This window comes from Helicoverpa zea, chromosome 1, assembly GCF_022581195.2.
Source record: "Helicoverpa zea isolate HzStark_Cry1AcR chromosome 1, ilHelZeax1.1, whole genome shotgun sequence".
NCBI lineage: Eukaryota > Metazoa > Arthropoda > Insecta > Lepidoptera > Noctuidae > Helicoverpa > Helicoverpa zea.
Genome location: NC_061452.1, coordinates 1562580 through 1590364, shown reverse-complemented (window position 1 = coordinate 1590364; position 27785 = coordinate 1562580). Strand labels below are relative to the sequence as shown.

At 38.9% G+C, this 27785-nt stretch overlaps 6 protein-coding genes, 1 long non-coding RNA gene and 1 other non-coding gene across 10 annotated transcripts in view; 3 read left to right on the top strand and 5 right to left on the bottom strand.

The window, feature by feature from the left end:
• Nucleotides 1–18669, top strand: part of LOC124629745 (NBAS subunit of NRZ tethering complex-like) — a 35137-nt gene extending 16468 nt beyond the window's left edge. For both annotated transcript variants that reach the window (XM_047163281.1, XM_047163288.1), the window contains 17 exons: nt 8874–8988; nt 9147–9247; nt 9501–9730; nt 10114–10325; nt 10689–10876; nt 11532–11690; nt 12173–12333; nt 12661–12848; nt 13324–13457; nt 15734–15823; nt 15915–16040; nt 16370–16549; nt 16991–17250; nt 17513–17639; nt 17897–18014; nt 18100–18222; nt 18304–18669. In XM_047163281.1, coding sequence (XP_047019237.1) covers nt 8874–8988; nt 9147–9247; nt 9501–9730; nt 10114–10325; nt 10689–10876; nt 11532–11690; nt 12173–12333; nt 12661–12848; nt 13324–13457; nt 15734–15823; nt 15915–16040; nt 16370–16549; nt 16991–17250; nt 17513–17639; nt 17897–18014; nt 18100–18222; nt 18304–18609 — 2818 coding nt within the window. In that variant the 3' untranslated portion in view covers nt 18610–18669. The remainder of the gene's footprint in view (nt 1–8873; nt 8989–9146; nt 9248–9500; nt 9731–10113; nt 10326–10688; nt 10877–11531; nt 11691–12172; nt 12334–12660; nt 12849–13323; nt 13458–15733; nt 15824–15914; nt 16041–16369; nt 16550–16990; nt 17251–17512; nt 17640–17896; nt 18015–18099; nt 18223–18303) is intronic.
• On the bottom strand, nt 157–5118 carry LOC124629796. The gene is made up of 4 exons (XR_006984332.1): nt 5039–5118; nt 4802–4915; nt 4590–4711; nt 157–1566 (listed from the first exon to the last, which is right to left on the bottom strand). It is a non-coding gene; the product is annotated as an uncharacterized LOC124629796 (long non-coding RNA).
• Nucleotides 11155–11227, bottom strand: Trnaf-gaa. Its single transcript has one exon. It is a non-coding gene; the product is annotated as a tRNA-Phe (tRNA).
• A 237-nt stretch (nt 18670–18906) lies between the features above and the next one.
• Nucleotides 18907–20069, top strand: LOC124632901 (28S ribosomal protein S11, mitochondrial). Its single transcript, XM_047167913.1, has 4 exons — nt 18907–19182; nt 19445–19676; nt 19753–19818; nt 19896–20069. The coding sequence occupies exons 1-4, from the start codon at nt 19019–19021 to the stop codon at nt 20001–20003; spliced, it is 570 nt and encodes a 189-aa protein (XP_047023869.1). The 5' UTR covers nt 18907–19018; the 3' UTR covers nt 20004–20069.
• On the bottom strand, nt 20061–22155 carry LOC124632891 (proline-rich protein PRCC). Of its 2 annotated transcripts, none has more exons than XM_047167890.1 (6): nt 21895–22155; nt 21487–21698; nt 21359–21409; nt 20818–21279; nt 20413–20628; nt 20061–20231 (listed from the first exon to the last, which is right to left on the bottom strand). In XM_047167890.1, exons 1-6 carry the CDS (start codon nt 22001–22003, stop codon nt 20145–20147), a joined length of 1137 nt encoding a protein of 378 aa, XP_047023846.1. In that variant the 5' UTR covers nt 22004–22155; the 3' UTR covers nt 20061–20144. The 2 variants fall into 2 exon arrangements, with proteins under 2 accessions (XP_047023846.1, XP_047023856.1); XM_047167900.1 differs by having other exon boundaries at nt 21904–22155.
• A 67-nt stretch (nt 22156–22222) lies between these two features.
• Nucleotides 22223–24354, top strand: LOC124630654 (coiled-coil domain-containing protein 124). Its single transcript, XM_047164621.1, has 4 exons — nt 22223–22588; nt 22903–23088; nt 23380–23486; nt 23749–24354. Exons 1-4 carry the CDS (start codon nt 22430–22432, stop codon nt 23930–23932), a joined length of 636 nt encoding a protein of 211 aa, XP_047020577.1. The 5' UTR covers nt 22223–22429; the 3' UTR covers nt 23933–24354.
• On the bottom strand, nt 24241–26269 carry LOC124630644 (2-(3-amino-3-carboxypropyl)histidine synthase subunit 2). The gene is made up of 6 exons (XM_047164612.1): nt 26027–26269; nt 25844–25956; nt 25495–25715; nt 25198–25404; nt 24864–25123; nt 24241–24786 (listed from the first exon to the last, which is right to left on the bottom strand). The coding sequence occupies exons 1-6, from the start codon at nt 26168–26170 to the stop codon at nt 24352–24354; spliced, it is 1380 nt and encodes a 459-aa protein (XP_047020568.1). The 5' UTR covers nt 26171–26269; the 3' UTR covers nt 24241–24351.
• A 380-nt stretch (nt 26270–26649) lies between these two features.
• LOC124630664 (14 kDa phosphohistidine phosphatase-like) lies at nt 26650–27459 on the bottom strand. Its single transcript, XM_047164631.1, has 3 exons — nt 27285–27459; nt 27001–27200; nt 26650–26909 (listed from the first exon to the last, which is right to left on the bottom strand). Exons 1-3 carry the CDS (start codon nt 27352–27354, stop codon nt 26715–26717), a joined length of 465 nt encoding a protein of 154 aa, XP_047020587.1. The 5' UTR covers nt 27355–27459; the 3' UTR covers nt 26650–26714.
• Nucleotides 27460–27785: the final 326 nt, after the last annotated feature.

The following is a 27785-nucleotide window of genomic DNA, read 5'->3' as shown; positions in this document are numbered from 1 at the left end:
TTCATATGCTGTAGTCTAGCTGGGCTCCTGGAGTTCCACATCAGGTGTTTTAACATCTTCAATTTTTATAAATTTTCACAGCTGACAGCTGACAGCTGTTTCGGCTAAGTCACTTGCAGGACGATTCCCTATTATAAATTGAATTAAAAGTCAAAGTGCATCAAAAACTTTTTATTGTTTACATTGTGTCAGTCAGCTATACATAGTTTGTAGTGAGAGTGAAATAGTGCGGCCTTGGGCTGTAAATCAACAAATTAAAATACGGTTTTTGGTACAAAGTTATACGGTTACCCGCCAAAATAATTAATTTGGTTTGCTGGACGTGAGTTTTGACATCGTTGCCACAGACTATAACAAAGTGCAATCGCCCATCACTAACTGCAGTGCCATCTGTCTCGTGGTGACAAGCTGCTTATTGATCTGTCTAGTGGATCACCAACATCGCCATCTAGTGAGTCGGACCGGAACCACTTGTGATACTTGAACTGTCACAGTCACCAACGATGCCGGGTATCAAATGTGGAGGTTGCTCTCGTTATACCTCGTCGGTAGATGGCGCTAGGTGTGGGAAATGCAAGGTTCTCTACTGTAGAACATGTGGAGGATTCACTACAAAAGCCTCCGTTCCTCCCACTTGGCGATGTCTCGAGTGTAAGAAAAACATTGTTAGGGACAACAGAAACGATACCCCTGTCAGAGGCCCCACACATAGTTCTCCAAGCGATGTCGCAGGAATTTCGATCCTGGACTCCAGCTCACCTAGCAAAAACGCAACGTCGCTCAATGCCGCCACCACCACCATTCGTGAGTTGTCACCTGTACCTAGCAATGACCTGCACGTAATCCTTCACGAGCTGAGAGCGGTTCGTGCGGAGATACAGGTGTTTAGGAGAGAAATGGAGGTGGAAATGTCGGAGCTTAAGTCCACCTTGAACTGCTGCAGCGCGCGCGTCGACGGTCTAGAGGCCAGGGTAGACGCACTTGAACAGCGTGCTACCTCGAGGCCCACGAACTCCGACAACGTAGGCGAATTAGTGGAGGAGCTGAGGCGGGAGCTCAATGATAGGGACCAGGAGCTTCTTGCTAATGATATAGAGGTGTCCAACTTGCCGGAGGAACAAGCGGAAAACCCTACCCATTTAATCAAAGCCTTAGGTCACAAGTTAGGGATCAGCCTGGAAGATCGAGATATCGTCAGTGCAGAGCGTGTAGGTGGCAGGCAGCTCAACGCGACGAACTCAGCGGGACCAACCATATCACGCCCGCGGCCGATAGTCGTGCGCCTTGCTCGCCGAGACCTGCGTGACCAGCTTATGGCGAGCGCGCGAGTGCGACGAGGCGCAACTACGACGGATCTCGGCATGCCCGGGCCGGCGCAGCGGTTCTTCTTAAACGAGCGGTTGACTAAAGTTAACCGCTTGTTATTTCGTCAAGCACGGGAAGCGGCCAGCGCTCTTGGCTGGAAGTTTGTCTGGACCAAGCAGGGTCGCATCCTCGTCAGGAAGGCGCCGGGGGACAAGGCGCAGAGGATCCGCACGGAGGGGGACTTATCCCGAGTCTTCGGCTCTGAAAATTAAACAGCCTAGCTTAAGTAAAATCTACCTTCGAGTAATTATTTGTTTATATTTAAACTGGCAAAATGATTGTTATGACCTTTTTTGCACCGTCCTCAACCATAGACTGCACGCACGCGAAATTTACTCAATACAAATGTCTCATCACTTATCTGCTAAAAATTATTTATTTACATTATATGTACAATTTACATTTAAACCTAATTCTAATTATATACATATCATATATTCTTTTAACCCCAACCACTTTCAAATTATATATATTTCACATATAAACCTACACTTTACATCGACACACTACTTTATAGGCTGGTACTATGCCTACACTCTCACACTTGTAATGCTTGCACCTAATAGTATCTATGGCTCCCAGTAAATACATTAAGTTTGGTCTGTTTAATGCGGGATCTCTGGGGACTAAACAGGACGAGTTCTTGATCGCCATGGGTAACCACTCTGTGGACATCATGGCTATCAATGAGACATGGTTACGCAGTGGGGAAGAGGACCGCGCTCCTAGTATCCCCGGGTACAAATTCAAACATATACCACGACCTGTTTCTGTACGAGGAGGGCGTGGCGGGGGTGTGGCTTTTTATATAAGAAATGGTATAAACGCAAGAGTCAAGGCTCATCCTGAGCACTCGACTGTCGAGCAACTCTGGCTGGGCCTCACAGTTAACAAAAACAGGCTTCTTATAGGGACCGCGTACCGCCCGCCCTGGCAGGACCTGGAACTATTCCTCGGTGCCATAACTGCCAGTATTAGCGCCTTAGGCCCATATGACAATGTCATATTATTAGGTGACTTAAACGTCAACCTTCTAAATTCTAATAGTTCAAAGACTAGGCAGCTAATGGGATTTTTCGGCAATTTTAATCTGGTTCAATCTGTCACAACAGCCACACATTTTGTGAACGACAGTTGCTCATTGATCGACATTATATGCACTGATGCTCTCATACGAAATGTCGAAGTGAACCATATCAGTGAGCTTGGTCATCATGCCTTCATCACTTGTGAATCAGTTTTCAGGAAACCAAAGTGTAAACCAAGGATTGTTAGGTTTCGTCCTCTCGATGACATCTTGCCAGATTATTTTAAGCAAGACCTGAACGCGATACCATGGTCTGATATTGGAACCTTGGATGACGTTGATGCTATGGTTCAAACATTTAACTCCTACATAACTCAACTTTTCGATCTCCATGCCCCTATGAAGACAAAGACCTATTATAAGCGGCCTACACCGTGGATTACCGACAATATTCGTCTAATGTTCAAGCTTCGAGATGAAGCTAGACAGAGAAGTCGCGAAACAAAGCTCCCACACCACAGGCAGTACTATCTGGATCTAAAGCATGAGTCAGCAGCCGCTTTAGTGAGGGAAAAGACCGCATATTTTACAAAAAACATCAATGAGCTAAGTAAAGATCCCAAACTATTATGGCAAAATTTAAAATCAGATGTTCTTCCTGACCATAAAGATAAGCGGCTGCCAAGTCATTTTGATAATCCGGATAGTATAAATGCGGCATTCTTGACTGTACCAGGGAATTGTAGCGACAATATCTCATTGAACAACTACTTTAATTCGCGTAGGTATAGTTCAGCCAGGTTCTCCCTTTCTGGTACCAATCCGGAGACTGTTTTGGGGATAATCAAGAGTCTGGGGTCAAAAGCTCTGGGTGTTGATGGTATCAGTCTGGACATGTTGACACTCACACTGTCAAACACCCTGCAAGTCATCACTGATATCATCAACAAGTCCATAGAAACTCATACATTCCCCAGCCTTTGGAGACGTGCTATTGTTTGCCCTATTCCCAAAATAAGTGACCCTGTAAATATGAAAGACCTTAGACCTATAAGCATCCTGCCCTGCCTGTCTAAAATTCTAGAGCGTGTGGTATACCTCCAGGTAATAGAATACCTGGAGGCAAACAACATATTACCCGAGTTACAGTCAGGATTCCGCAAGGGTAGAGGGACTGCAACTGCGTTGATGGATGTAGTGGGTAATATTCTGGAGGCACGCGACCGGGGGGAGGGGTCAATCCTTGTCTTGCTGGACTTTTCACGTGCTTTTGACGCTATTAATACCAGTCTACTGCTGTCCAAGTTAACTTACTATGGTTTTGATGGTGCTGCGGTGGACTGGTTTAGTAGCTATCTCACGGACAGGTCCCAGCTCGTGCAAATCCACAAAGAGGACGGTACTACCATCTCATCCCTTCCACTCCCGGTGACTAGAGGAGTTCCACAGGGTTCGATATTGGGCCCATTATTGTACATCCTCTTTAGCGCTGATGTAGCTAAATCCCTTATGAGCTGCAGATATCACATGTATGCAGATGATATTCAGCTGTATACATCCTTCAAGAGGGATAATGTGGTAGCTGCAGTTCAAAGGATAAATGAGGATCTGCAGAGGATAGTGACTTGGTCGGAGGGGAATTGTTTGCTGCTTAACCCCCTTAAGTCCAAGTTTATGGTGCTAGGAACAAAAAAACAGGTCACTAATATATTAACTGCCAAGCCTGAGATAGTCATTAATGGGGAAAAAATTGAACGGGTAGAACAAGCGTGTAGTCTGGGCCTAATCTTGGATCCGGAGCTGCACTTCGAGGCTCACATAAATAATACAGTTAGAAACTGTTTCTACAGACTGAAGGTACTATATGGTATCCGTAATTTTCTTAGCCTACCTCTTAGGAAACGACTTGTTGACACTCTAGTCCTATCTAAGCTAAATTACTGTGATACTGTATATGGGCCTTGTCTGCTTGCTAGGACAGATAGGTTGATACAGCGGGTTCAGAATGCCTGTGTCAGATTCTGCATTAAAGTCCCTCGCAGACACCATGTTACACCATACACCAACGAAATTAAAATGCTAAAAATGGCTGCCAGGCGTAAACTACATCTTGCTAGCCTAATGTTTGGAATCACTTCAACCCACAAGCCACAATATTTATATGAAAAACTCATATGGAAGGAAACATGTTACGGACATAGTCTTCGCTCCATAGTTGCTCCGCTGAAGGTTCCTTCTCACAAAACTGCAGCTTTTAGGGGCAGCTTCAAATTTGCAGCCACACACTGCTGGAATGACCTCCCACCACCTTTAAGGGGCCTGAAAACAATCAAAACGTTTAAATTCCAACTAAAAAACAAATTATTACAAGTACAATTATCCCTATAATAAAGGAATTTAGTTGCATACCTCAGAGCTATGGCCCACAGCCCTTGCTGGGATCCCCGGCAATGTAGTGGTGCGGTTTTGCTGCCTCCTGTCTGCTTCACTTCATATACATACGAAGCATTGTCATTTCTGGACCTGTAATAATTTCTTTAATTTAATTTCAATTCTATATTACTTTATTTATCAATTTTTTTATTTTTATCATTTTTTTTTTGACATTGCTTCTCACTATTTCGAATTATTTCAATTTTTAGTTACCTCGGATTGTCCTTGAAACGCATTACAGGTTTGTTCCCACTAGTTCTACTGCTTAGTTCTACCGTAGAACTAATGGGAACTTTTTTTCCCACTAGTTCTACTATTTGAGGTGTAACAAAATAGTAGAACTAGTGGGAATTATGGAGTTTATTGGTATTCCCACTAGTTCCACTGAACATTGGCAGTAGAACTAATGGGACATAATTTTGTTCTACTAGACAGAAGAAGTACAGTTGACAGCCGATAGTTGTGATTTTTTTTAGGGCTCAAAATCGATAGCAGTCAGAATAACTTAGATTTTTTTCATTACTTTCAACAAAAATCTAATGTTTTTCTTTATATAAGTACTAGGATAGCAGAAATGAAGAGGAGCTAGTTAATCTTTTTGTTCTTTTGATTTTTAAAAACCACCATTGTGGTGGTGTTTGACACATTGATTAAAAAAAACACACTAAAGTTAGTTTAGTTAAAAGGTTCTTCTAACCTACAGACAGACAGACATGTGTTGCTGGGGAGTTTGTTGCGCCACTTCTTCTTTCCAGCAAAAACACATAGGAAGTGGTGAAGGGTGGGCGTTTTGGGGGCTGTCTATTGTAAATTCCTGACGTTCAAAAAGTGCTGTCTTGCAGCCAAGTTTGAATAAATGATTTTTGATTTTTTGATTTTGATTTTTGATTTTGTTAGTTTGATGTGAGTGTTATGTTTGGAACTAACAGTCTTAATACAAAAGTTAAACATCTGTTGAACATTTGTCTAAAAATAGTGTGGCTACAAAAGGGACCTTAGTTGAACGTCGTTTGACATTTTTAGACAAGTGTTCAACAGACTATTAAAAGTTTTTGTGGTACGACGGTAAATGTCCGAATTATTTTGTAATTTTTTAAGTGTGTTTTTTAAAACGATTATTTTTGTTTGATACTAGCTTCTGCCAGCGGTTTCACCCGCATCCCGTGGGAACTACTTCCCGTACCGGGATAAAAAGTAGCCTATAGCCTTCCTCGATAAATGGGCTATCTAACACTGAAAGAAATTTTCAAATCGGACCAGTAGTTCCTGAGATTAGCGCGTTCAAATAAACAAACAAACTCTTCAGCTTTATAATATTAGTATAGATTTTTTTGCCTAAATCATAGGGCTGCAGTTCAAATAGCCAGTCTCTTCAAAGTTATTTTTGCGTTATTGTATACTTACATTCTATTCAATGTGTATTATTATAAACAATGTCTTTTAATTAGCATTAGCAGTGTTGTAGATAAATATCAATGTCTGATTTTAAACACCACCTAGCTCCTCTTCATTTCTGCTGTCCTAGTACTTTTATATCTCTTTTATATCGATTTTGAGCTCTGATAAAAATCACAACTACAGATAACCACGGGCCACGGACACGGCGAGATGTCACCCAGGCGCGTCGACTGTACTTCTTCTATCTAGTAGAACAAAATGTCCCATTAGTTCTACTGCAAATGTTCAGTGGAACTAGTGGGAATACCAATAAAAACCATAATTCCCACTAGTTCTACTATTTTGTTACACCTCAATTAGTAGAACTAGTGGGAAAAAAAGTTCCCACTAGTTCTACGGTAGAACTAAGCAGTAGAACTAGTGGGAACAAACCGCATTACACACACTGCTTCGCATGGTCATCATCTATGCTACCGGATTCCTATAATTTGGTCGTCCCACACCACACTAATAGTATATTCATATCCACTCACAATTATACAACACAATAACACATATTACACTATTACATCACTTGATACACATAATATTGCATAATAACATATCTCACATGTAATTGGCCGGGTTAACCTGATCCAGGGGGGGGACAGTTTCCTTGACTGAGCGTTGTCGTAAAGAAAGTAGCGCCATCTTATAAATGAAACGTGAAAACATGCCATATTGCTAACTATTTCACGATAGATGTCTCTGTAAGTAGATTGAAAATTAATTATTTTACCTTTTTATACAAAAATACGAGAGTATTTCAATAATTAGAAGATGATTTAAATTACGAATTCTACTTTGTTTTTAAAAATTCTCAATCTGAGAACCTATCTGACCTTTTTGTTAATTGGTAATAGTAACACAATATACTTCACAAGATGACCGCCATCATAACTTGCGCGTACGCTTGTCTGTGTATTTTGGTCATTTTTGTGTAATTCCTAGCAAATAAATATTTGATTCTAGTAGACCTGCTTTCCAGTAAAAAGTATTTTGTTTAATTTTCCTGTTGTAATGTATTTCAAAGCATAACAACAAGAAAAATAAACATAACTTGTTACCGGCGAACGGGTATATTGGGAACTATGCTTATGTTTATAAATATATATAGGTACGTATACGTATGTATAGCACACGTCATATACTTCTGGTCGCAAACTCCAGATGGCGCTTCAAAGTTGCTTGCATAAAAACTGCGCGAGAGGGCTCTCTTTTTCCATAGTATTATTTTACTCTTTGACCTGATCTTTGACACATGACACTTACCGCGCTGTCTTTGGTTCGAGACGCTCATTGGTCGACTATTTTAATTTTTTCGCTCTTTTTTTTGTCTATGTCCTATGTCTGATATTCTCTTATTGTGTTATATTTTGTTTTTAGTTTGTGTTCTTCTGATTAATTAGTTTACATCGTTCTTGTAACTGTTTAAATTTACATTACTTATATATATATATGTATTTATTTATTTAGTGTATTTATGCCGAAACAGCGTTTAAGTCTTGTAGTTCCGACTAGGACGCGTGGTGGGTCAGCGCTGAAAACCAGCGCTGTTGTCTCGTGCCTGCGTGCGCGAGACACAGCATTTATGCTGAGCGCTGTCCCTTTCACGCACGAGTGACGCAATCGCAGCATTTTTTTCTTTTTATGTTCATTGTTTGTTTGTTTTGTGCCATATTTATTTATTTGTTTCTTGCGTCATTCGTGTGTTCGAAATAAATGGATTTTCTTTTCTTTTCTTCTTTTCTATAAGACAACAGAGAGTGCTTATCAGATTGAACAACTTTTGCTAAAACGTCATACCTCTATATGCTATAGTCTAGCTGGGCCCCTGGAGTTCCACATCAGGTGTTTTAGATCTTCAATTTGTATAAGTCAATAGAAAGTGCTTATCAAATTGAACAACTTTTGCTAAAACGTTATACCTGTATATGGTACAGAGAAGCTGGGCTCTTGGGGTTCCACATCAGGTGTTCCAGATCTTAAAATTTATTATCTCAGCTGAAAATGCTCATCACATGAAACAATTTTTGCCATGGCACCATTTTTGTATCTCTTATAGTTTTGTTGGTCTGTTGGAGTTCTGCATCAGGTCTTCAAGTTTCAAACATAAATTATAGCCTATATGTTGACCAAGCTTAATACTGATACAACAAAGAAAAAATCATTGAAATCCGTTCAGTAGTTCGGAAGATTAGCGTGTACAAACAAACAGACAGAATTTTTTTTTTTGGATTTGTGCTCCATTACTGGTTCTAAACCTCACCCAATTATTATTTTTTAAATATATTCAATGTACAGACACAGTTTTTTTACAGATTTGTTATATGTATAGATTATTGAAATTGAATTAACTCAATTCTGCTGCTTGAGAAGAAATCAAGATCGAGCTTTATAAGCGTCAGAGATAATGTATATTTCTTTAATTTGAGTTTTAATTCCAATAGGTTTTTTTATTTATTTAATATTTTGTTTGAGTTTGTGAGAACCGCTAACTATGACTTGGGTAATAGTCCTGTTGTAATGTCCCTACAAATTTTACTACCAATTATCCATTCAAACTGATAATTTAAACTATATGTTTGACCTGATATATTGCATTATACAGGATGGGCTTAGAACTAGAGAGTCTACAACAGATGGGCGTGACTCTCAAAGAGAACAGTGGTCTCTGCGAGCGCTGGCCCTCCACTGACGATGAATTTGCTGACGCTGTCACTACGGTTAGTAAATCAGTCTCAAGTTCAATGTTTTTGATGTTGAACAGTTGTTCGAGGAAACTGACGTTTGTGCTGTCATAGAACTTGGGGGCGTAGAGTGACCAAGATGTGTGATGTGACGTCACATTTCGAATGAATTTGAAATTATATTTTGTTTTTAGCCAATGGTCGAGAAGAAAGACCTGGTTCCAGCGCAGTCTGAGATGAAGATACCGCTCTTCAATTATCTGCTTGACACATTCCAGAATAAATTCGCTATCAGGTGAGAGGTTCGACTGATCATCATCCTTGTATATCTTCAAACCATTTTATATATTTCATGAGTTTTCATTGCCACTCTATCCAAATTGCAATAGTTGCTGATTCTAAAGTTAGTTTATTAAAGACATATCAACCTAGATGACTGTGATGGATGTCATGCAGAAGATTGGTTTATAGCTTTAACCAAAAATTTGTCTATCATTTCAGTTTCTTTTACATTCATACTTATTTATCCAACTTTTTCTTCACCCCAGCGACACCAAAACTCCCACAACGGACGCAAACGACCGCACAATCCACGTACAAGAGTTCTACCGCTCTCTATACCCGGAACACGACGTGTCCAACAGTTACTACAGCTACGACCGGTTCGCGCTGCCGGACGCCATCGACGGGCCCATGACCGTCGGACAGAATGTACTCAAGTGGTTCTATATACAGAATTGCTTGGAGAACGGGGTTACCTGCGAGCTGGAGACTGAAGGTAATGTTTAAAGGTCACAGGACATGTAATTTTGGCATTTTTTCTCAAGCATACTCAAAAAATGCCGGTCCCAGCATTCTTGAAATCACGTGTAAAAGTGATTGCAACTTGCAAGTTAAACGATTGCATTTCAATAATATTTATCAAGTTTGATTGCTGTGAATTAATTAAGTCCGTCTTGGAATAAGTCAGTACGATGAACTGGTTGAAGTTCTTGTGTCGCCCATGATACTATTAAAATAAAAATCTTGGCCTATTGTCGTACTTTTATGTAAATATTTAACAGCCACAATAAAAATAGTTTTGAATTTTATCAGAAACCTAGACATGATAATATATGTCAATTAATTATCGTTTTCCTATCCTTTTCTCTCTTGTTACAGTTGTCCAAAAATGTGCCGAGGAGATACTCTACAAAGACACAGCGCTCAGCGTGTCATGTCTCCTGCGCTCCACACAGGAGGCGCGGCACACACAGCGCCTCATCGACACGCAGAACACGGACGCGGCCGTCAGCTGTGCGTTGTACGCCACGCTTATAAAGTGCAATGCGGCTGATTTGAGAGATAACGCGTATTTTACTAAGCCTGCTGAGGTTAGTGTTGTTGTGAAGTATGTAATGTAATTTCCCGCCGTTCTTCAAATTTTATAAAAGCCAGGGTGAACTAAGTACTGATAAAAACAATTGCTGTGTATCGCTACCCCACGTGCGAAATACTTGAGAATTACTTTTTATGTCTCGAAAAGATCTTTTAGACGGAAATCGAAGATCCTCGCACATTCGCAGTTTTCAACTTCGCACTACATATACTTTATGTTGCAATGTTGTTGTACAAAAAAAACCGAATGCTATATATCAGTCAAGAAAAGATTTTAGTATATTCAGTCACTTTTTCATCACTTTTTCAACCATCAATTTCAATCATCTTTACATTCAACAGCACCTTTTACTGTACAGATGGCCCGCGAAACCCTCGAACAATCAAACGCATCAGAGGAACAAATGGAGATGATACGGCAATGTATCGAGCGACTCACCGGCATGGGCGAAGTGGACACCCTCAGAGCTATGGGCTACTCCGTCAATGGATTACTGTTCAACGCCGACGACGACTACCGACGGGAGATCATTTATAGAGTAGCCAGGTATGTATCAGAGAATCCCTAATTCCGCCATTTAGTTTCTTCTAAGTGAAAGTGACAAATGCGCAGCCTATTTTAACTTTCAGCCGGTGACGTTAATTTCCATTTATGCAATTTCAGTTATAATTAAAATAATAATTGATAATATAACAAATAATAAGGTATTCATTAAATTTTTTATGAAACTTATTTTTCCATACTCAATAAACGTTAAGATTTTTAAAACATACTGTGATTCTATGTGTAAATAAAAATTGTATGAAAATTTTAAAAAAGAATATTGCCGAAACCCGGGATTGAACCGGGGACCTTTAGATCTTCAGTCTAACGCTCTCCCAACTGAGCTATTTCGGCTGTGGTGGCTGACACAAAATTAAGCCTCACTATCTATAGGCATAGATAAAAGCTTATCATGATTGTTGTGGTTGTCCAATCTGCAAAACAAAATGAAGACCTAGAGCTACCGTTCGGTATCGTATAGTCAGTTCATTCGGAGCGATTTGTTCTTTGCAATTTGAAATGCATCACAGCTGCACCGCGTCGACCGGACTTTGCCCCTCATTGCGTTCCGCAGCCGGGACGATTCTAGCCATTTCAAACCCCTAACGATGTTTTGTTTTCGAAGATCTTCTGTCTTATAGCTAATATTTTTTTCTAGATCAACAGACAAAGCTCACGTAGAGCGCGCCTGCTCCCTAGCAGAGAAGTACAACATGAATGCCCTGGACGTGTGGCTGCAGCACGCCGCCGCCGCGCTGCGCAGCGCCGCGCCCGCGCCGCCGCCCGCGCCCGCGCAGCCGCATGTGCAGCATGCTCGGTAACTACTACATACATACATAGATTAACTTTCGACACAATATGGAGAACAAAATAGCGAGGGGAGATGTCAGAAAGGAAAGTCTCCTAAGAAATGAACGAATAAGCTGGTTATAGCCGGGAGGGTTAATCTCAGAAAGAAAAAGAATGGATAAAAAGCTAAAGAAGTGCGCCAAAATGCGGGTGTTCTCCCCCGAACACGACTAATGAACTGTTCTGGCTGTACCCTTATACACCTTTAGGACCTGCCCCTGTACTGTAGAAAAAAGGACGTCATCATCATCGACGTATTTCCAAAGGAACCCAAACACCTCGTTAGTTAACTAATCGTTTTGGTCACGTCCACCACCAAATTTTTGACCTAGAAAAAATTGCCTAACGTACATGCTTTATAGCATCTCCGCTCATATTATCTTCCAGCGTGGAACACACAATGCAACACAGACACAGGTTGACACCACTAAAGTTTATCTCTCCCTTTAGCATCAAAGAGGTTCTATGGCCACAACTGCGTGGTACGGAACACAACGCGCTGATCAATTTCTTCGCGCTACTGAAGAGTGTGGATGAGAAGGTGCCCATCTCCGGTCTCACTGCGGCTGAACATATCAAACTGCTGAAGAAAGCTAAGGCTGCTTCTCCTGGTAAGTTTACCGGCCCATTTACCCATATTCACTTTTCAACCCAAAGTTGAAGGTTATCAAGTGATTTTAGACTACGAAAAATTTTACAAAAGAGGATGCATACTGGTATGTTTGCTGAGGGATTTGAATGAAAGAAAAGTCAAAGTTCTTTAAAAGTCTCTGATAAGTTTGCTATAAAGATACAGACATAATAGCTAATACATGAGCAAAATGTATATGTCATCTATCATCACAAACTTCCCAAAAAAATAAAACTGCAACAGTTTGAATCACTTGAAGATTTTCTCACCACCACCAAAAACCACCAAACACCCTATTTTCTCCTAGAACTGGACTACAAGCTGCTGCTAGAACAGCCGTCTACCGAGGACTTTACAGCCCACATCCTGAACATCATCAAGCCTGAGAACGTGGGCATGGTGACCAAGTTCCTCCGCACCCTGCCTCCGGCGTTCAAGATACCGCTGTCCGTCAACACTATATATACTAAGTGGCTCACTAAGTACTTCTTTAGTGTGAGTAGAATTTTGTTTTTTGATTAGGTACACTTTCAGAACAAAGATGTCGAAAAAAACTTATTTACCAAGGCAATATTTTTATTTAAATATATGTTTTATATTATCTCTTTGATCATTTAGGGTTTTGAAGAGTTTCAGTTGCATAATTCATTATACTAAATTCATGTCTCAGAAAAGCGTTGTACTCGACCGTCATTCATAGTACTTTGCGACTGTTTCTTATAGATATTTTATCTCACCAAAGCTTGTGAGCCATAGTTGTGTATGTAAATGAAAATACACATTGAGTTAGTATATCAATTCAGTAACGCTCAGTATAGACAATGTGCTTACATTTACGCACACAAATACCTATGGGAAACCAGGCTTTTGTACCCCTTGGTAATTTATCATGTTACTAGTTAAACTGGTCTGCAAAGATCTTATATTCAACTTAACGTTGCCCCTTAACCCTACACTTATTATTCTTCAGGTGCCAAGCAATGCGACGAACAAGAAATGGATGCAGCAGTACCGACAGTGCGCGAGTTACTTCAACAAGCTCTCCAAACACGAACTGATGCAGTTTGTCGCCGATACATGCTTCACTGATATGGCTATAGAACGGTGAGGATTACACAACTTAAATGATTATTTATTTAATAAACTATGGAGGACTTACAGCTAAACAATAGAAGGAAGGCATACTTGACAGAGAGCCAATTAGAAATCCTCATTTATAATATTAGCCTAGAAATAACCATGTTATCGATTTTAGATTATTTTAATGAAAGAATATTGCCTTTAAAAGGATTTTGTTTTTGGATATATTTTTTTAATTTTTTGTATACAAGCTGTTGATTTGCATCCGTGCCATAGTCAAGGACGTAAATATGCTAATGATTCTCGACCCAAATCAACGAAAAAATGGGTAGGTAATTTTTTCATGTTTTTTTCTTATTTACGTATATCCGTCAGTGTAACCCAGCCGTACTTTAATTCGGCGCGTGTGTTACTAGCCTTACTACCGCGCTGCGCACTCACACAAACGCAAACGATACATGCACAAAGCATACGCAACGATCGTTCAATAAAAATCGTAGATCATCCAGCCTACCCAAATTCACCCAATCACAGTGCGAGTACTCCCACACACTCGCCTCGCCGCTCCCCGCGTGCCCTTGAAGCCGGAACAAACAAGCGCCGACGGCAAGCAGTGTGTTTGATGTCGCCGCCGCTGCTGCGTACGTGCGCTTTGAATTCCGCGACGTGTAGGTACAAAGTGCGAGATGACGGAAAACTACACGAACACGAGTTGGTGGCGATGGTCCGCCTGTATGCGATCAGTGACAACAGTGTACTAACAGCCATCCATCCTCCGAGCCTTTTCCCAATCATGTTGGGGTCGGCTTCCAGTCTAACCGGATTCAGCTGAGTACCAGTGCTTTACAAGAAGCGACTGCCTATCTGACCTCCTCAACCCAGTTACCCGGGCAACCCGATACCCCTTGGTTAGACTGGTGTCAGACTTACTGGCTTCTGACTACCCGTTACGACTGCCAAGGATGTGCAATGACAGCCGTACATACCTACCTATGTTCCGGGAAATGTTTACCGACCGGGAACCCTCATCACGGAGGGTCATGCTGGTCATGTGACAGACTTATGTGCTAGGACCGTTAACTTAGTGCTTTCGACACATTAAAAACGAATGTGATAGTGTTATGTTAGCTGAAGGACAACCAGCTACTTCGTCGTGCTCGATTGTGCCAAGAGTGTGAAGGTGACAGCTTTGAACAGTACCTCCGGGTAACTAAACTAGGTAATTTATTTATTTGTACATTTTGTAAATACGTAGTCAGCTTAATCAATTTTATTAGTGTAAATAAGTTGATTTCTTAACCACGCCAATAATACCTACGAGCCGAAAGAATCACCTCGTGCCTACACTTAACTAACACATCTTTCACCAATTTAATCGAAAAGTAAAAACAAAATTACTACGAAATCTTTACGCTGAATGTTAAAGCAAACCGAAAATGTTATCAATCAGCTGTTAACAGGTCAGTGAACTTTCCTTTAGCGCACTAGTATTACGTCATTAATAAGATTTCCGTGTTCCAAGGTCCTAAGACCGTTAAGAAGGAAGCAAAATTTCTAATTATTAACCAATTTAATTCAAAAATAAAAACTAAATCACTGCGAAAACTTTATGCTGAAAGATAAAGCAAAACGAACATTTTATCAATCAGCTGTTAACATGTTAGTGAACTTTCTTTCGCGCACTAGTATTGCTTATTACTGTAGTTAATAAGATATCTGTGTTAAAATGCTCAAAAATTAGTAAGTAAAGTAAAACGAAGTTAATGACAATAATGAAGGTGATTTTCGAAACTTTAGGTAAAATGATTGCTATCGCGTATCACTCGGTCTCGCTCGCTCGCGCGCTCGCGCTGTCATGTCGTAGATAAGACACTCACACATCGACACTCACGCACACACGTAGACATTAGTTTTCTCTGTCTACGCACACATAGCTGCCATCACGCACACACTGTGGCCGCGGGGCAATTCTGTTATGATTTGTGTTTAACCGTGGGCTAAATTCTGAAATACCATGAAATTACAACATCAAAAAAAGCAGCGCATATTAGCTTTTTCCCACCTACCGTAATTCAAATCGATTATTTACGTATTTAATTTTAACCTCCTTGACTATGGCACGGATGCAAATCAACAGCTTGTATAAGTTGTCTAGTTTGTGCAGGATGTGAATTCTGAGTGGACTATACTATACAGAGCAAATATATTTTGTATACAGCTTACATGTGGTGCAAAATGACGGATACTTTGCATTTTTACATAATACTGACCTGTATTAAATCGTATGTCTTTATGTATAGGGTGCCAGCTGGGACTCGCAACCTGATGATAATGCAAGCAGTCGACTACTGCCAGCAAGAGCAGGAGAATGACTTCAAGTTCAATAAGAAGTAAGACACAAAACCTACCTCATTATCATAGAATAGAATAAAGTTGCTTTCCCAATGTTTGTGGACGTTACAAATGTTGTTTATGTTTTAGTGAGCAGACTTGGGCCCAAGTGGGTCAGGAGTTGACGCGTTGGGCTCGTTTCTTGGAGAACTTCCATTCCAGCACTATACAGACTCTCATCGACAATACTAATGTGCCCCGCACTGAGATTTGGCCGTAAGTATTTTTTTGTATTCATTCATGATTATTACACTTGTTCTGTCGTTCATAAAATTGATGTCAAATATTTGAGCTTTTATTTTGTTAACGTTTTTATTATTTCGCTGTCACTTTGATTGAGCAACAGAACTACTTCTTAATATTGTTCCGTTTGTGTGCGCAAAAATAGTATCAGTATTTGATTTAGTTCGTGCTTACACGCCACTCCATACAACTCGTCTATATTTTCGGTCAGAGCCCGCTCTAGGCACGATTTTTCCTACTACGAATAATCGCCAGCACATCGCCCTAAGAGTGCGCATAAAATTGAAATATATTATTTCCAGTGAAATAGAGAAGAGCCACGGGGACACAGAGAAGCTAATATCGTGCATCAGCCGGCTGGTGATGAGGACGGACGTCAAGCTGAGCTCGCTGAGCACGCTGCGCCAGTGCCTGCACGTGGACGCAGACCTGCCGCAAGTGCTGCAGAGCATTGTGGAACATCAGCTCAGCTGTATATTCAGGTTGGTAAAAAAGCAAGGATTTTTTTTATCAGGGACACCTATGAACTACGCGGTGTAGTGAGGATGTAACCATCAATAGTGACCCACCACACCATTGACACTCCATCCCCTGTGGCATTCCCGTTGCCAGCGTGTCATATGAATGGAACATACGTATTTTTCAGGTTATAGGGATGTCTGCATCAACCATCAGTTATTTGGTTGACCTCATAAATGGTTGCATTGGATATGGTGCAAAATGACTCTGTAAAAATGGTTGAATTATCGAACATTTCCAGTGTTATCGCAGTCCTTATCTAAGATATAAAAAAGTTTTTATCATATAAATAAATAAATGCTTTATTGATGCAAATCCTTACAAAATGCTTAATATCTAGCAGGTATATACCCAACTCGTCATATACCTCAACTAGAACACCAGTAAAAATATATATTCTCCAGTTCCAGCAGCATGGAGACCCTAGTCACTCGCCTAACCTCCTACCACAAAGAAGGAGTCAAGATTCCAGAGGAACTCCTCGAGAAAGTGATGCAGAAGGCCACGGAGTATGCCCTCCCTCCTCACAAGCAGATAGGCTTGCTGTCTCTCAGCCAGAAGTCCAGGGTTCATGACAGTGATGACATGATGAAGATAGCCCAGTTTACGGTGGACCTGTTTAAGAATGAGTGGTCCGATTGCCAATTTTCTAAAGAGGTTACTGGTGAGTGTTTTATTGATGATATTCTTTTGTACTTGGTGTTTTCGTTTCAATGGGTACCGTAAATTAAACTCATTTTTATATTTTTTATAATATTGCGTTTCACACGTATCGTGATATTAATGTATCGGGCACTCGTCACTCGTGTTAAATATTCACCAGTATCGATAAATCAATTTTGTATCTTAAAGATAAATAAAGTTATTTTCACATATTTTTGCACAAAGATAATGATGAATAAATATGTTTATTTCTTTTTTTCAAGACGAGAGCCTACTGACCGAGGAAGGTAGACAGGATGCGTTCGCCAAGTTCCTCGATCTATCAGACTCGTGGCAGCGGAAGAAGGCTCTGGTCGATGTTCTCAACTGCTGGCCACCGACTAGGAACAGGTGAGGTCCTTAGTAAAGAGGTACTTATATTATATGTAAAAGTGATTTTATTCTTACTTGTTTAGTATTTAAACTTTACATTTTCTAAAAACTAAAATGATTGTTATAAATTATTTATCAATTGAATCACCTTATTTTCATGATTTGCGAATTTATCGTTATTTTGATAAGCAGCCCCTAAAGCTTTCATTAGGTATTTTGCTTGTTCACATTGTTCCATTAATTTCATGACTGAAACATAACCTTCCTTGTTGTAGCGATTCTAGGAGCCTGCACAGTGAATATCTGAGCAGTCTACTTAAGAATCCAACCGATGCGACAGAGAACTTGGTGCTTATCAAGCTACTACTCAGACGGCCAGTACTTGCTGAAGAGGTGACAAAAACAAGCCTTAGGACCTATGTAATAAGATCAATCATTCATTACACTCGTTTGTTTACATACTGTATTCTTCTTTCAGGAAGTGAAATGGCTTGCCAATAATGTAAGAGCTGAATCAGTGATCAATGCCACTTGGATTCTACTCCTCAGCAAGACTGAACATTACCAAGATGACATACTGAACTTAGTGCTTTTGCATAAGGTAACCTATATAACATGAATTAGTTTGTAAAAAATAGGACCTATTAGACAAATTACAATAAATATCGTATTTTTCTTACAGGAGTACATCGAAAAACAAGAATTAGAGGACGAATTCATCAAAGAGCTGCTAGACAACAATATGTTCATAAAACTGGTTTCAAGCCCGTTGTATACCTCCATTATTAATTACATAATCACCAAGGAGTCGGTCGGCGAGGAGGCCGTAGCTAACGAGTACTCCGTCGAGTGGGCCACCAACGAACTCGTGAGGGCCTCTCACATCTCAGAGGCAGGACATCTACAACTGATGTTCATGGGCGTCCCTGCCTCCCTGCGAGGATTCTCGCAAACAGTCATGTATTGCAAAAATAAGTTTAACATTTAAATATTCTATCTTATTCCAATCAGTGTCTATATTCTCTCTAATAAATTATGGTTAAAGGGCTGTATTTGTTTTATTAAATTGCCATACGTCTTAGATTTAGCTCGCAGTTCCACGGATTCGCCCACCTTCTGTGGGAATCGATAACAGAGCTATCTAAAACAAATAATTGTTAATCGAATCATTAGTTTCGGTTATCTAATACGTTTTGTTATTACTCCTTACACAAAATGAAAAGCCAAAAACTAAACGCATTTGTCACGAGAAACGTCAAAGTCAAAGAGTAAAGTAATGTATGTCAAAGTTGCTATGTATGATTGTCAATACTGCCAAAATCGTAATTTTAGGTTAGAAAATTCGTAAAATAAAATATCAAAATAGTAAACGAAAAGTTTACTAAGTAGTCGTAAAAATGCTATGTGCAATTAGAAATACGCTGAGAGCTCCAATGGCAACGGTCGCACGGTTGCTGCAAACCTCTGCGCCTCTGGGATCAGACAAGTTTGATCACAAGAGAATACCCCAAGAGGATGAAGGTGTTCAGGGAGAGAAGGTCATAGATCTTGATATGAAAGTGTAAGTATCTATATAATGTTTTAGAAATACAGTACACCAACTATTGAGCCTTAAGAAGGAATACATAGCAAGTTTTCTATTAAAAACATCCATTAATTCTCATGTAAATTGCTCATTGTAAATTTGATTCTAATTATAAATTTGAGGCAAAAACGCTCGGCTTCAAGACAGAAGAAATGCTTGTTTAGCCTGTTATATAATATACTATAATATCAAGGGCATATTATGAGTAATAAATAACACAATGTATATTTTGTTTCAGGAAACAAAACCTTTTTCCAACCCTAGAGTCAGACAACTTGATATTCAATGGCACAGTTTACAAAGACCTGCCTATCTGCAACATCAGAGTGTCACATAACAACACCATATTCACTGTGACTGATGCCAATGGCACCGTGAAGATTATCAGGTCATGCGGCATGGAGGGCTTCAAGAACACTAAGAAGGGAACTAACATCGCTGCTCAGACAACTGCTATTGGTATTGCTACTGTAAGTTTTACTGCATAGAGCTTATATTGACTGGCAGATGTTTAGATAGACAGTAATTTTATTTCTTTTTTTCCAGAGAGCTATTGATAGAGGAGTCAAAACTGTCAGAGTGAGGATGCAAGGATTGGGACCAGGAAGATTGGTAAGATATTATACTTCTTTAAATGCACTGCACTTTTTCTAGATTAAAATTGTTTCATTTTCCTATTTTGTCTACAGGCTGCAGTAAAAGGATTACAAATGGGTGGCTTAGATATTGTGTCTATCACAGACAACACCCGTGTATCATGGAACCCACCTAGACCCAGGAAAGCAAGGAGATTGTAAATACCAACCATAGACATAATTAGTTCACTAGTATTTGTATAATAAATAAAACAAATGTTAAACTTACAAAGTATTTATTATTTAATTGCAAAAGTTTGATTACTATATACAACAAATCTTAAAATTAAACAGAGCTTTGTGCTAGAAACCATACTTGGCTTGAGTTTGTCTTTTTGACATTCTGTTGTTGGCCCATTGGTTTTGAAGTTCTGCTTCATTTGCTTTAGCCTATAAAAATAAATAGTAACATTTAACTAAAAGTTAAACTTGACTAAATTCATAAGTGGAGAGATTTCATAAATTTGTGATCAAGATTTTCCTAAGACTTGTGTGAAGGTAAATTAATTATATGGTCCCAATAATACAGGTTCCCATAGAAGAATACTTTCAGATCTACTTTATTACATACCTGATAAGCCAAATAAGTGATCTGGTGCTTCCTCCTCTGCTGTGTGGTAGGCTCATTACCCTTCTTCTTGCTAGCCGACACACGTTTTGTGGTGTCATCCATAAGACCCTTCATCAACATCTCCCGAGCATTGGCCAGCACCTCAGCTTGGTTCACATCCACTATTTGGATGTCCTCACGTTTCCGCTTGCCTCTGGCTCCACATAGCTTCATGATCTGTGAAGAATTGTGAGTAGGATAATAAAAGACAATATCAGAACTACAAACTGGGCCTTATTTTATGCAACTTTTTTGTTGTAAAAATATTTAAATGCACTTGCATTGAGATAGATCTGTCTCTCTAGCTAGGCACTCAGTAGTAAAGTTAACTATGCAAGTACTAAAAGATATGTTTTCAATACTTACAGCTTCTTCATCAAGTTCCACATCATTACTGTTAGAACTCTCTGCTCCATAACCATTATAACTTGACCCAGCCGCTTGCTCATCCATACTCTGATCATCATACTCAGGTTCCAACTTCACATGTTCCAAATCTTCTTCCTTCTTGAAGAATTTATCAATACCTTCACGTTTATCTACAGGCTCTGTCTTAGGTGCTATATCTAAGGGTAGTTCTACGTCTGGTAACTCCACAGGCTTGTGTATTGAGAAGAAGTCATTCTGTACATCATCATTGTCACTATCGTCCGAGTATTCATTAATAAGTGACGTGGCTTCCACTTTAGCTTTCTTTAGAGGCGTGGGTAAAGGTTCTTTTTTGACAGGAGCCGGTTGTTTAGTGAGTACATGAGGTATTAAGGACTTTGTTGTGGCTTTTACACCATTTCTTGGTTGTGGTAACATGCTTAGTAAGCCTGATTTTTTCTGCAATGAGATGCACAAGTTAATATTTTATGTATCTACAAATTATTGTAATAAAATTGTAAGAGAAGTGGTAACTTACATCAGATGCTTTAGGCTTAACCATTGGTGTGCTGTTTTTAACATCTTTGAACTGGAAACAATAAGATCAGTTAATAAAACATTTTCTCATGGTAAACAGTTACAAAACTTCTGGTTAAACCTTCTTACATCATTTAATGAAGGCACTGTGATCCTAGCTTTAGGTTTCGGAGCATTAGCCACTTCTTTCTTGTGCAGAAACTCATCATCTTCTTCAATAACTGCTGGTTGCTTTTTGGAGGGCTGTGGTAAGAAATTAAACAAACTTGGACCATCCTCTTGCGAGTCTTCGACTTTCTCTTCAGTTATTGGCGCAGGCTTTGTGACGACTGGTTCTGGAACTGAAAAGAGAAACTCAAATGGATCAGAGAGTACTATGAGCTCAAATCCGCACGATTTAAGCTAGCCACAGTTTGTTGACATAATCGCGAGCTAAAGGCTGTCGATGTACATCCAAAACAGGATAAGGGAAGTAAATAAACTGTGAAATCGATGTTCAAAGTGATGGTTTATTTTGCGAAATAGTAGATTTCTTACTATGTTTACTTTCAGGTTTGTTGTTCAACAATACTACTGACGCATCCTCACAATCACCCTCGTCCTCATAATCACTTGAGTCACTGTTTCCGTATGCAACTAAAGCCATGGTTACAGATCACTGATGACTAGTGTTATAATAGTTACTATGTATTCCAAATCTGCAGAAATAAATACACACGAAATAAAGATAAATTTGTGGCACAGAATTTAGTTTTGTTTGCTGTCAGCAGAGACAGCAGATGAGCAGATTTTCATTCAACCATAAACTGTCAGGAATGTCATATGCATCAGTGTCATTCATTAACAAGCTGTCATATCGTCGTCTGGGACATGTCTGGGACCCGGCTTGACAGCTGTTAAAATTTTCCAATAGGTTCTACGATTTTTGTCGATATTTCTTACTGAAAATCTGTTTGAATGTTTATTCGAACTATTAAAACCTTCTAATAAAGCGTGCCTATAAATCTCTGTGTTCATTTTTACTTTAAGTGAGTTTATAAAGTACTTACTGGTAACTCAACTTGCAACAACAATGCCGAAGAAATTCGCAGGTGAAAACAGCAAAGCTGTTGCTGCTCGACAGCGAAAGGAAAATGAAAAGCAAGAAAAGGATCTAAAGGCAAAGAAGATGATGGAGGATGCAGAGTGGGAAGACAATGACGACAAACTCAAAAAGAAACAGCAAAAGAAGGTTAGGACTGTGTAATTATCATGTTCTTAGAATTAAAAGTGATGAATAATGCTTTATGAAATCTTACTTTTACAGACATAGGTTGGAGTGTAGCAAAGGGTGTGCAAGGCTTTTGGGACTTAGAAAATTTTTCATAAAAAATGAAAATTTCTGAAAATGCCTAGTTTATCATTTCCATCGTATAGAATACCTAAAAATAAGACGAAAACCATACATTACACTCATTCCACATTCCCTGGATTTTAAAATGCAGCTACTTCAAATCACATTATAACAACCAAACAGACACAATTCAATATAATTTCCCATTCCAGGAAGAGCAAGAAAAGAAACGTTTAGAGCAGCTTCAAAAGAAGGCTGAGGCTAAAGCCTTGCTTGAGAAGGAAATGGAGTCACTGAAGGCAGCTCCTAAAGTAGCTCCACCTCCTCCCAAGATCACCAGAGCACAGATTGAGAAGATGAAGGAGAAGACTATCAAGCCTGAACCTGTTAAACCAGCGGTAAGAATAATTTCTTACCACTGTATGTTATATATTTACTTCTACTCTATTATATGGCAACATGTAAATCTTTCTAGTAGTTAATGAACTTGTAAATAAAAATAAACTTAGCGTTAGTCACACCATGACTGTAAGAAATACATAGTCTTTTCATAGAACTATCCAGATCTTACCCTATGTTGGAGTCAGCTTCCAGTTAGGATGCAGCTGCGTACCAGTGTTTTACATGGAACAAGCTTACCTTCCAAATTGAGAAGAAAGATATAACTAAGACCTTGTATCTGTTCACAGCCTGCTAAAGTTGTGGTGGAGGAACCTCGGCTGGAGGAGAATCTCAACAGAATCCAGTTGGACGGAGAGGTGGCACAGACTGTTGATGAAGCTATCTCCATTCTAGGGTATATCTTCTTATTCTTTTGTTTTTAATTTGTGCTAGGTGCTAATTATGTAATTGCAAAATTTGGGAGTGAAGGTCAAATATGAATTGATTTAGTGTGTACTGTGATCTACTAGCCAACTAGAATTGTACGTACCAGTTATTGTTATGTACAATTAAAAAAGTGTTTTATATTTATAACACTAGTTTGGGTACTCATAAGCTGCAATTGTTTTACATAAGATTTAAACTTGTAACTGTACTATAACCTTTTCAAATTACAGTGACAAAACAGATTTGGACAGGCATCCAGAGAAGCGCCTCAAAGCTGCTTACACAGCATTTGAAGAGGCTAACCTACCAATACTGAAGGCTGAAAACCCATCACTAAGGCTGTCACAACTCAAACAAATGCTGAGGAAAGAATGGCTCAAGTCACCACAGAACCCACTCAACATGAAAGTCTAAAGAGTTTCGACAATGAGATCTGATAGCATCAACTTTGGATAAATGCTTGGATATTTTTTTAGATTTCATACACTTTGTAATTAGTTTTGTTAATAATCAAAGCTGTTTGTAGTAGTGTTTTTTTCTGTAAAATTGTTAGGTTGATAACCTGACTGCAGACAAAGTGTAGCTGTAAAGTTTGGCACATTTTTTTTTTTAATGATTTGCATTGTACAGTAAGTTGATCTTCCAAGTATAATCATATAATTATCTTAATATGAGTTTCTTTTATATTTCAGTCTTGATGTAATTTTGTAAAGGAAACAATGTTTTTTTCAATTAATTAATTTATTTGTAAAAATACAGTCTTACTTAGCAGGACAAGTGTTTTGTACTAGAATAACCAAGTCATTGTAAATACAAAATATAAAATTCTAAATTCATTCTGGTTCATTGCTGTATTGCAGAGGTATGCCCATGCGGCCTACTTCTGCCTTCTTCACCTCTGTTTCACCCAGTTTTTGTTCTAGACCTTTCCATGACCTGTCTTGGAGGTTTTGTCCTATGCTTTCTAAGGCCCAGTTCTGCTTTTCTGCCAAGTCAGTACTGCTTCCTTGGTTATTATCAACCTTGGTTTCTCTGATCTTTCCTGTGATGAGACTGACATCTGTGGCCTCCTTTACATGGTCAATATCACAGTGGTGTGGACGCCCAGGAAGTAATTGGTCATAATCTGTGATATGAGTAGAGAAATATGGATCTCTTTTAGAGTTCAGTGCCACTTCCAGTTCATATGGGTACACAATAGGTTTGTAGAAATCTCGAGCACTGTAGAGATCATTTTCTGGGCATGCTATCATTACATAGATGTCAATCTGTGGAATAAAAATACACATAAGTATGGAAAAGGAAATAAACACCCATAAAAAAGTTAGAATATAACAGGACTTACTTCAGGAAAGTTAGCCAACTTTGGAACATTAGGTTTACCAACTGACACAATATAGCTCTTCTTTCCATTAACTTTGCACAGCTCTTTCATCCTACTGATGATATCTTTAGTCTGGTCACCAGCCAGCTTGCAAATGAGAAGCCCAACCACATTGGCATCCTTGCATTTCTCCACCAGAAACCTTCTACGCCTGAACCACATTGTTTCTTGTAAATGTTCCACTTTACTGGTATTTGGATCAAGGACATACCATTCAGATGCTGTGAAAAATGGTTGAAAGTTATTTAAACATTCTTAAGATATTGTGTGTAATTTACTTTTTTGCCATTTTTACCTGCAATAGAAATAGTGTAATTGAACACAGTCTGTCCCCTAGAGCCAATATGTATACAAATGCAATCTTTGAGCACTTCGACTGGGAACTCTTCACCTCTTTTGTCTTTGACTACTCTGCCAAGGAATCTGTGTTGGTGCTCCTCTATTTGCACAAATGATATGTAGCTCTGTGGGTAGTGTTGAAACCAGTGTTCTGAGATTTTGTCTGAAATATGAGTAAACAAATGATTTTATCCTATTCAAAGGAAATTTTCAGTTTAACAAGTCATATAAGGATAAAAGTTAAAGACCTCACCTTTACAATGTTCAAAGCCAGCATCATAAAACAGGCACATCTTAACATTATCATCAGAATTGAAATTGTCATGTAGGACCTTCATAGAGGCATCAACATCTAGATGATCTTTGGGCAGCACAGTAAACACTGGTATGTTAGTCTTGGTAAAGCAGGAGTGACCATAGTGCACTACTGCATTGCCTTGAACATGCATTGCAGCTACCGAGTCCACACAGCAGCTGAAATGATGAAGGTTGCATTAAGTTTTGTGACTGACCATAGAGGGTTACTGGTAAGTACTTAAATGTAGGTGGGTTATAGATATACGAAAACTATAAGGACAATTCAAGATGATCTACAATCTCACCTAGCATATGAAGTGTCACCAAGAATGTAAAGATCAACCTCCACTCTTTTCTTTATTTCTTGATAAATCTTTGCACTCACTCCAAGCAGTTCATCGGGAAATTGAAGACATACCTGTTTGAGAGACAAGTTAATTAGTTGAACAAATATTAGTTTCGCAAATGTGTGAAAAAGTTATGTTTACCTTTACGAAGTTATTGTCTGTTATCCATTTGCAAGTTTCGCTGATATCAAAACGTGTTATCAAGTCATCAAACTGTTTGTCTGTAGTATTTATTTCTATCTCTCGCTCTATACATAATTTACCGTCTGTTGTAAAGTTTGCCATTGTTTTATCACAAACACAAAATAATTTCTATTGAAAATGAAAATTCGCAATTCCCATCATCACATTGATCTGTCACCGAGATGAGTTTGACAGTGTCAAAAAAATTGAAAATGTTCCGGTATACGCAGAATCAATCAATTTACATGTAAAATATTCTGGTTGTATCGAAATATTTTTGCAGACCTCTTTGATAGTGTGTAATATTATAATAATACACTGACCTTCCTGCGGTAAATAATGAATTAACAAATTGAGCCCTTTCACAGAGTGGGAGTAAAAACTCATCTCTGCATTTAAAAGATAAAAAGCTTTCTGAGTCAAGTCCAACTCCTCAGTTGTCTTTTGTAAGAAACCCAATGTACATTAATATTAGCTTTATCTAATCTAATGGGTATGTGATTTCCTCAGATACATTTTTCATAATCACAGTACATAGGCATAGTACATCTAAGAGGCAAGTAAAAAATTTGAAATGAATGTTATGTTTTACATTTTTTATTTCACAAGTATAAATAGCATAAGATGTTGAACAATCACAGTAAGTTTAATATCCCTCATCACTGACAGTGATGGCGTAACCAGGGAAGGCTTTCTTGATCAATTTGGCAGTGACCTCATGGTCTGCTTTGCCATAGCCCTGAGAGTAACCATAGATATGAATCTTTTTGTTTTCTGCATCATGAGATATTCTTCCTCCACCTAGAGGCTCACAGTCTAATGGTTGTAGTCTTTCCTGCACCTGAAATGTGAAAAATCATTACTGAACAAGTGTTTTCTCTTTGAATTAAAAGTGTGCATTATGTGGACTGATACGAAAATGTTATTCTCACCTCATCATAAATATCTGAATGGTAATTGCATCGCTTATAACCACGAACGATTACAACTGGTTCCACATTAACTTTTGTTTTGTCATACACATTCAGCAATATATACTTGAATACTCCAGCAGGGTCTATATCTACTTTCGGTATAGCTTCCAGAGCTGTTGACATTTTGCTTGCACACTCACACAGGTTGAATTTAGGAACTAAAAATAAAAATACAATCAAGTTCATGATACAGGTTATTTTTTATGTAAGACCTAGCGAGTGCAGAGTGGTAAAACACTCACCTTTCTGAATGAGGTTTAATCCTCTTGGTGAAAACAAACTGCTTGAGTATGAGATAACTTTCAGCAACATTAGTCAGTTGAAAAGTTACAGAAAGGGCCGATTTTTTATTTTGGAATTTTTTGACCGACAGCCGACATCATTTGCTTGACAGTCGGTGTCAACTGTCACTGTAATATTATGACGTGAACCCGAGACACTTTTAGTCTTTGGGTTTCATAGATGTAATATAATAAACAAGATTGCGCACGCTCAAAATACATATTTACGAAAATGAACTCTATTCCAACGCAATAAGGTACTAAATTTGTTGCATAATACACAGAGGCAAATCCGAGCCGAGAGGGATAGTTAGAACGGAGGCTGTTTGTCTCTTTCTAACACCTTGCCAGCATAAAAAAATGTTGTGGTCAACAGTTTTGTCTTCCCAAAAAAACAATTGAATCACATATATTTTTATATTATTTTAACAATTGTAAGTCAACAAATTAATAAAAATCGCA

What these genes read in the sequence shown, in the direction of transcription:
- LOC124630644 (XM_047164612.1), bottom strand. Translation starts at nt 26,170, where the DNA reads ATGGCAAACTTTACAACAGACGGTAAATTATGTATAGAGCGAGAGATA. An exon ending in TGGCTTTGAACATTGTAAAG is followed by an intron (nt 25,405 to 25,494) that starts GTGAGGTCTTTA and finishes CTCATATTTCAG; the next exon opens with ACAAAATCTCAGAACACTGG. An exon ending in TTACACTATTTCTATTGCAG is followed by an intron (nt 25,124 to 25,197) that starts GTAAAAATGGCA and finishes CATTTTTCACAG; the next exon opens with CATCTGAATGGTATGTCCTT.
- LOC124632901 (XM_047167913.1), top strand. Translation starts at nt 19,019, where the DNA reads ATGCTATGTGCAATTAGAAATACGCTGAGAGCTCCAATGGCAACGGTC. An exon ending in ATAGATCTTGATATGAAAGT is followed by an intron (nt 19,183 to 19,444) that starts GTAAGTATCTAT and finishes ATTTTGTTTCAG; the next exon opens with GAAACAAAACCTTTTTCCAA. An exon ending in CTGCTATTGGTATTGCTACT is followed by an intron (nt 19,677 to 19,752) that starts GTAAGTTTTACT and finishes CTTTTTTTCCAG; the next exon opens with AGAGCTATTGATAGAGGAGT.
- LOC124632891 (XM_047167890.1), bottom strand. Translation starts at nt 22,003, where the DNA reads ATGGCTTTAGTTGCATACGGAAACAGTGACTCAAGTGATTATGAGGAC. An exon ending in TTAAGCCTAAAGCATCTGAT is followed by an intron (nt 21,280 to 21,358) that starts GTAAGTTACCAC and finishes ATCTCATTGCAG; the next exon opens with AAAAAATCAGGCTTACTAAG. An exon ending in TGGAACTTGATGAAGAAGCT is followed by an intron (nt 20,629 to 20,817) that starts GTAAGTATTGAA and finishes AATTCTTCACAG; the next exon opens with ATCATGAAGCTATGTGGAGC.
- LOC124630654 (XM_047164621.1), top strand. Translation starts at nt 22,430, where the DNA reads ATGCCGAAGAAATTCGCAGGTGAAAACAGCAAAGCTGTTGCTGCTCGA. An exon ending in AAAAGAAACAGCAAAAGAAG is followed by an intron (nt 22,589 to 22,902) that starts GTTAGGACTGTG and finishes TTCCCATTCCAG; the next exon opens with GAAGAGCAAGAAAAGAAACG. An exon ending in GAAGCTATCTCCATTCTAGG is followed by an intron (nt 23,487 to 23,748) that starts GTATATCTTCTT and finishes TTCAAATTACAG; the next exon opens with TGACAAAACAGATTTGGACA.
- LOC124630664 (XM_047164631.1), bottom strand. Translation starts at nt 27,354, where the DNA reads ATGTTGCTGAAAGTTATCTCATACTCAAGCAGTTTGTTTTCACCAAGA. An exon ending in ATTAAACCTCATTCAGAAAG is followed by an intron (nt 27,201 to 27,284) that starts GTGAGTGTTTTA and finishes TTTTATTTTTAG; the next exon opens with TTCCTAAATTCAACCTGTGT. An exon ending in ATTCAGATATTTATGATGAG is followed by an intron (nt 26,910 to 27,000) that starts GTGAGAATAACA and finishes TTCACATTTCAG; the next exon opens with GTGCAGGAAAGACTACAACC.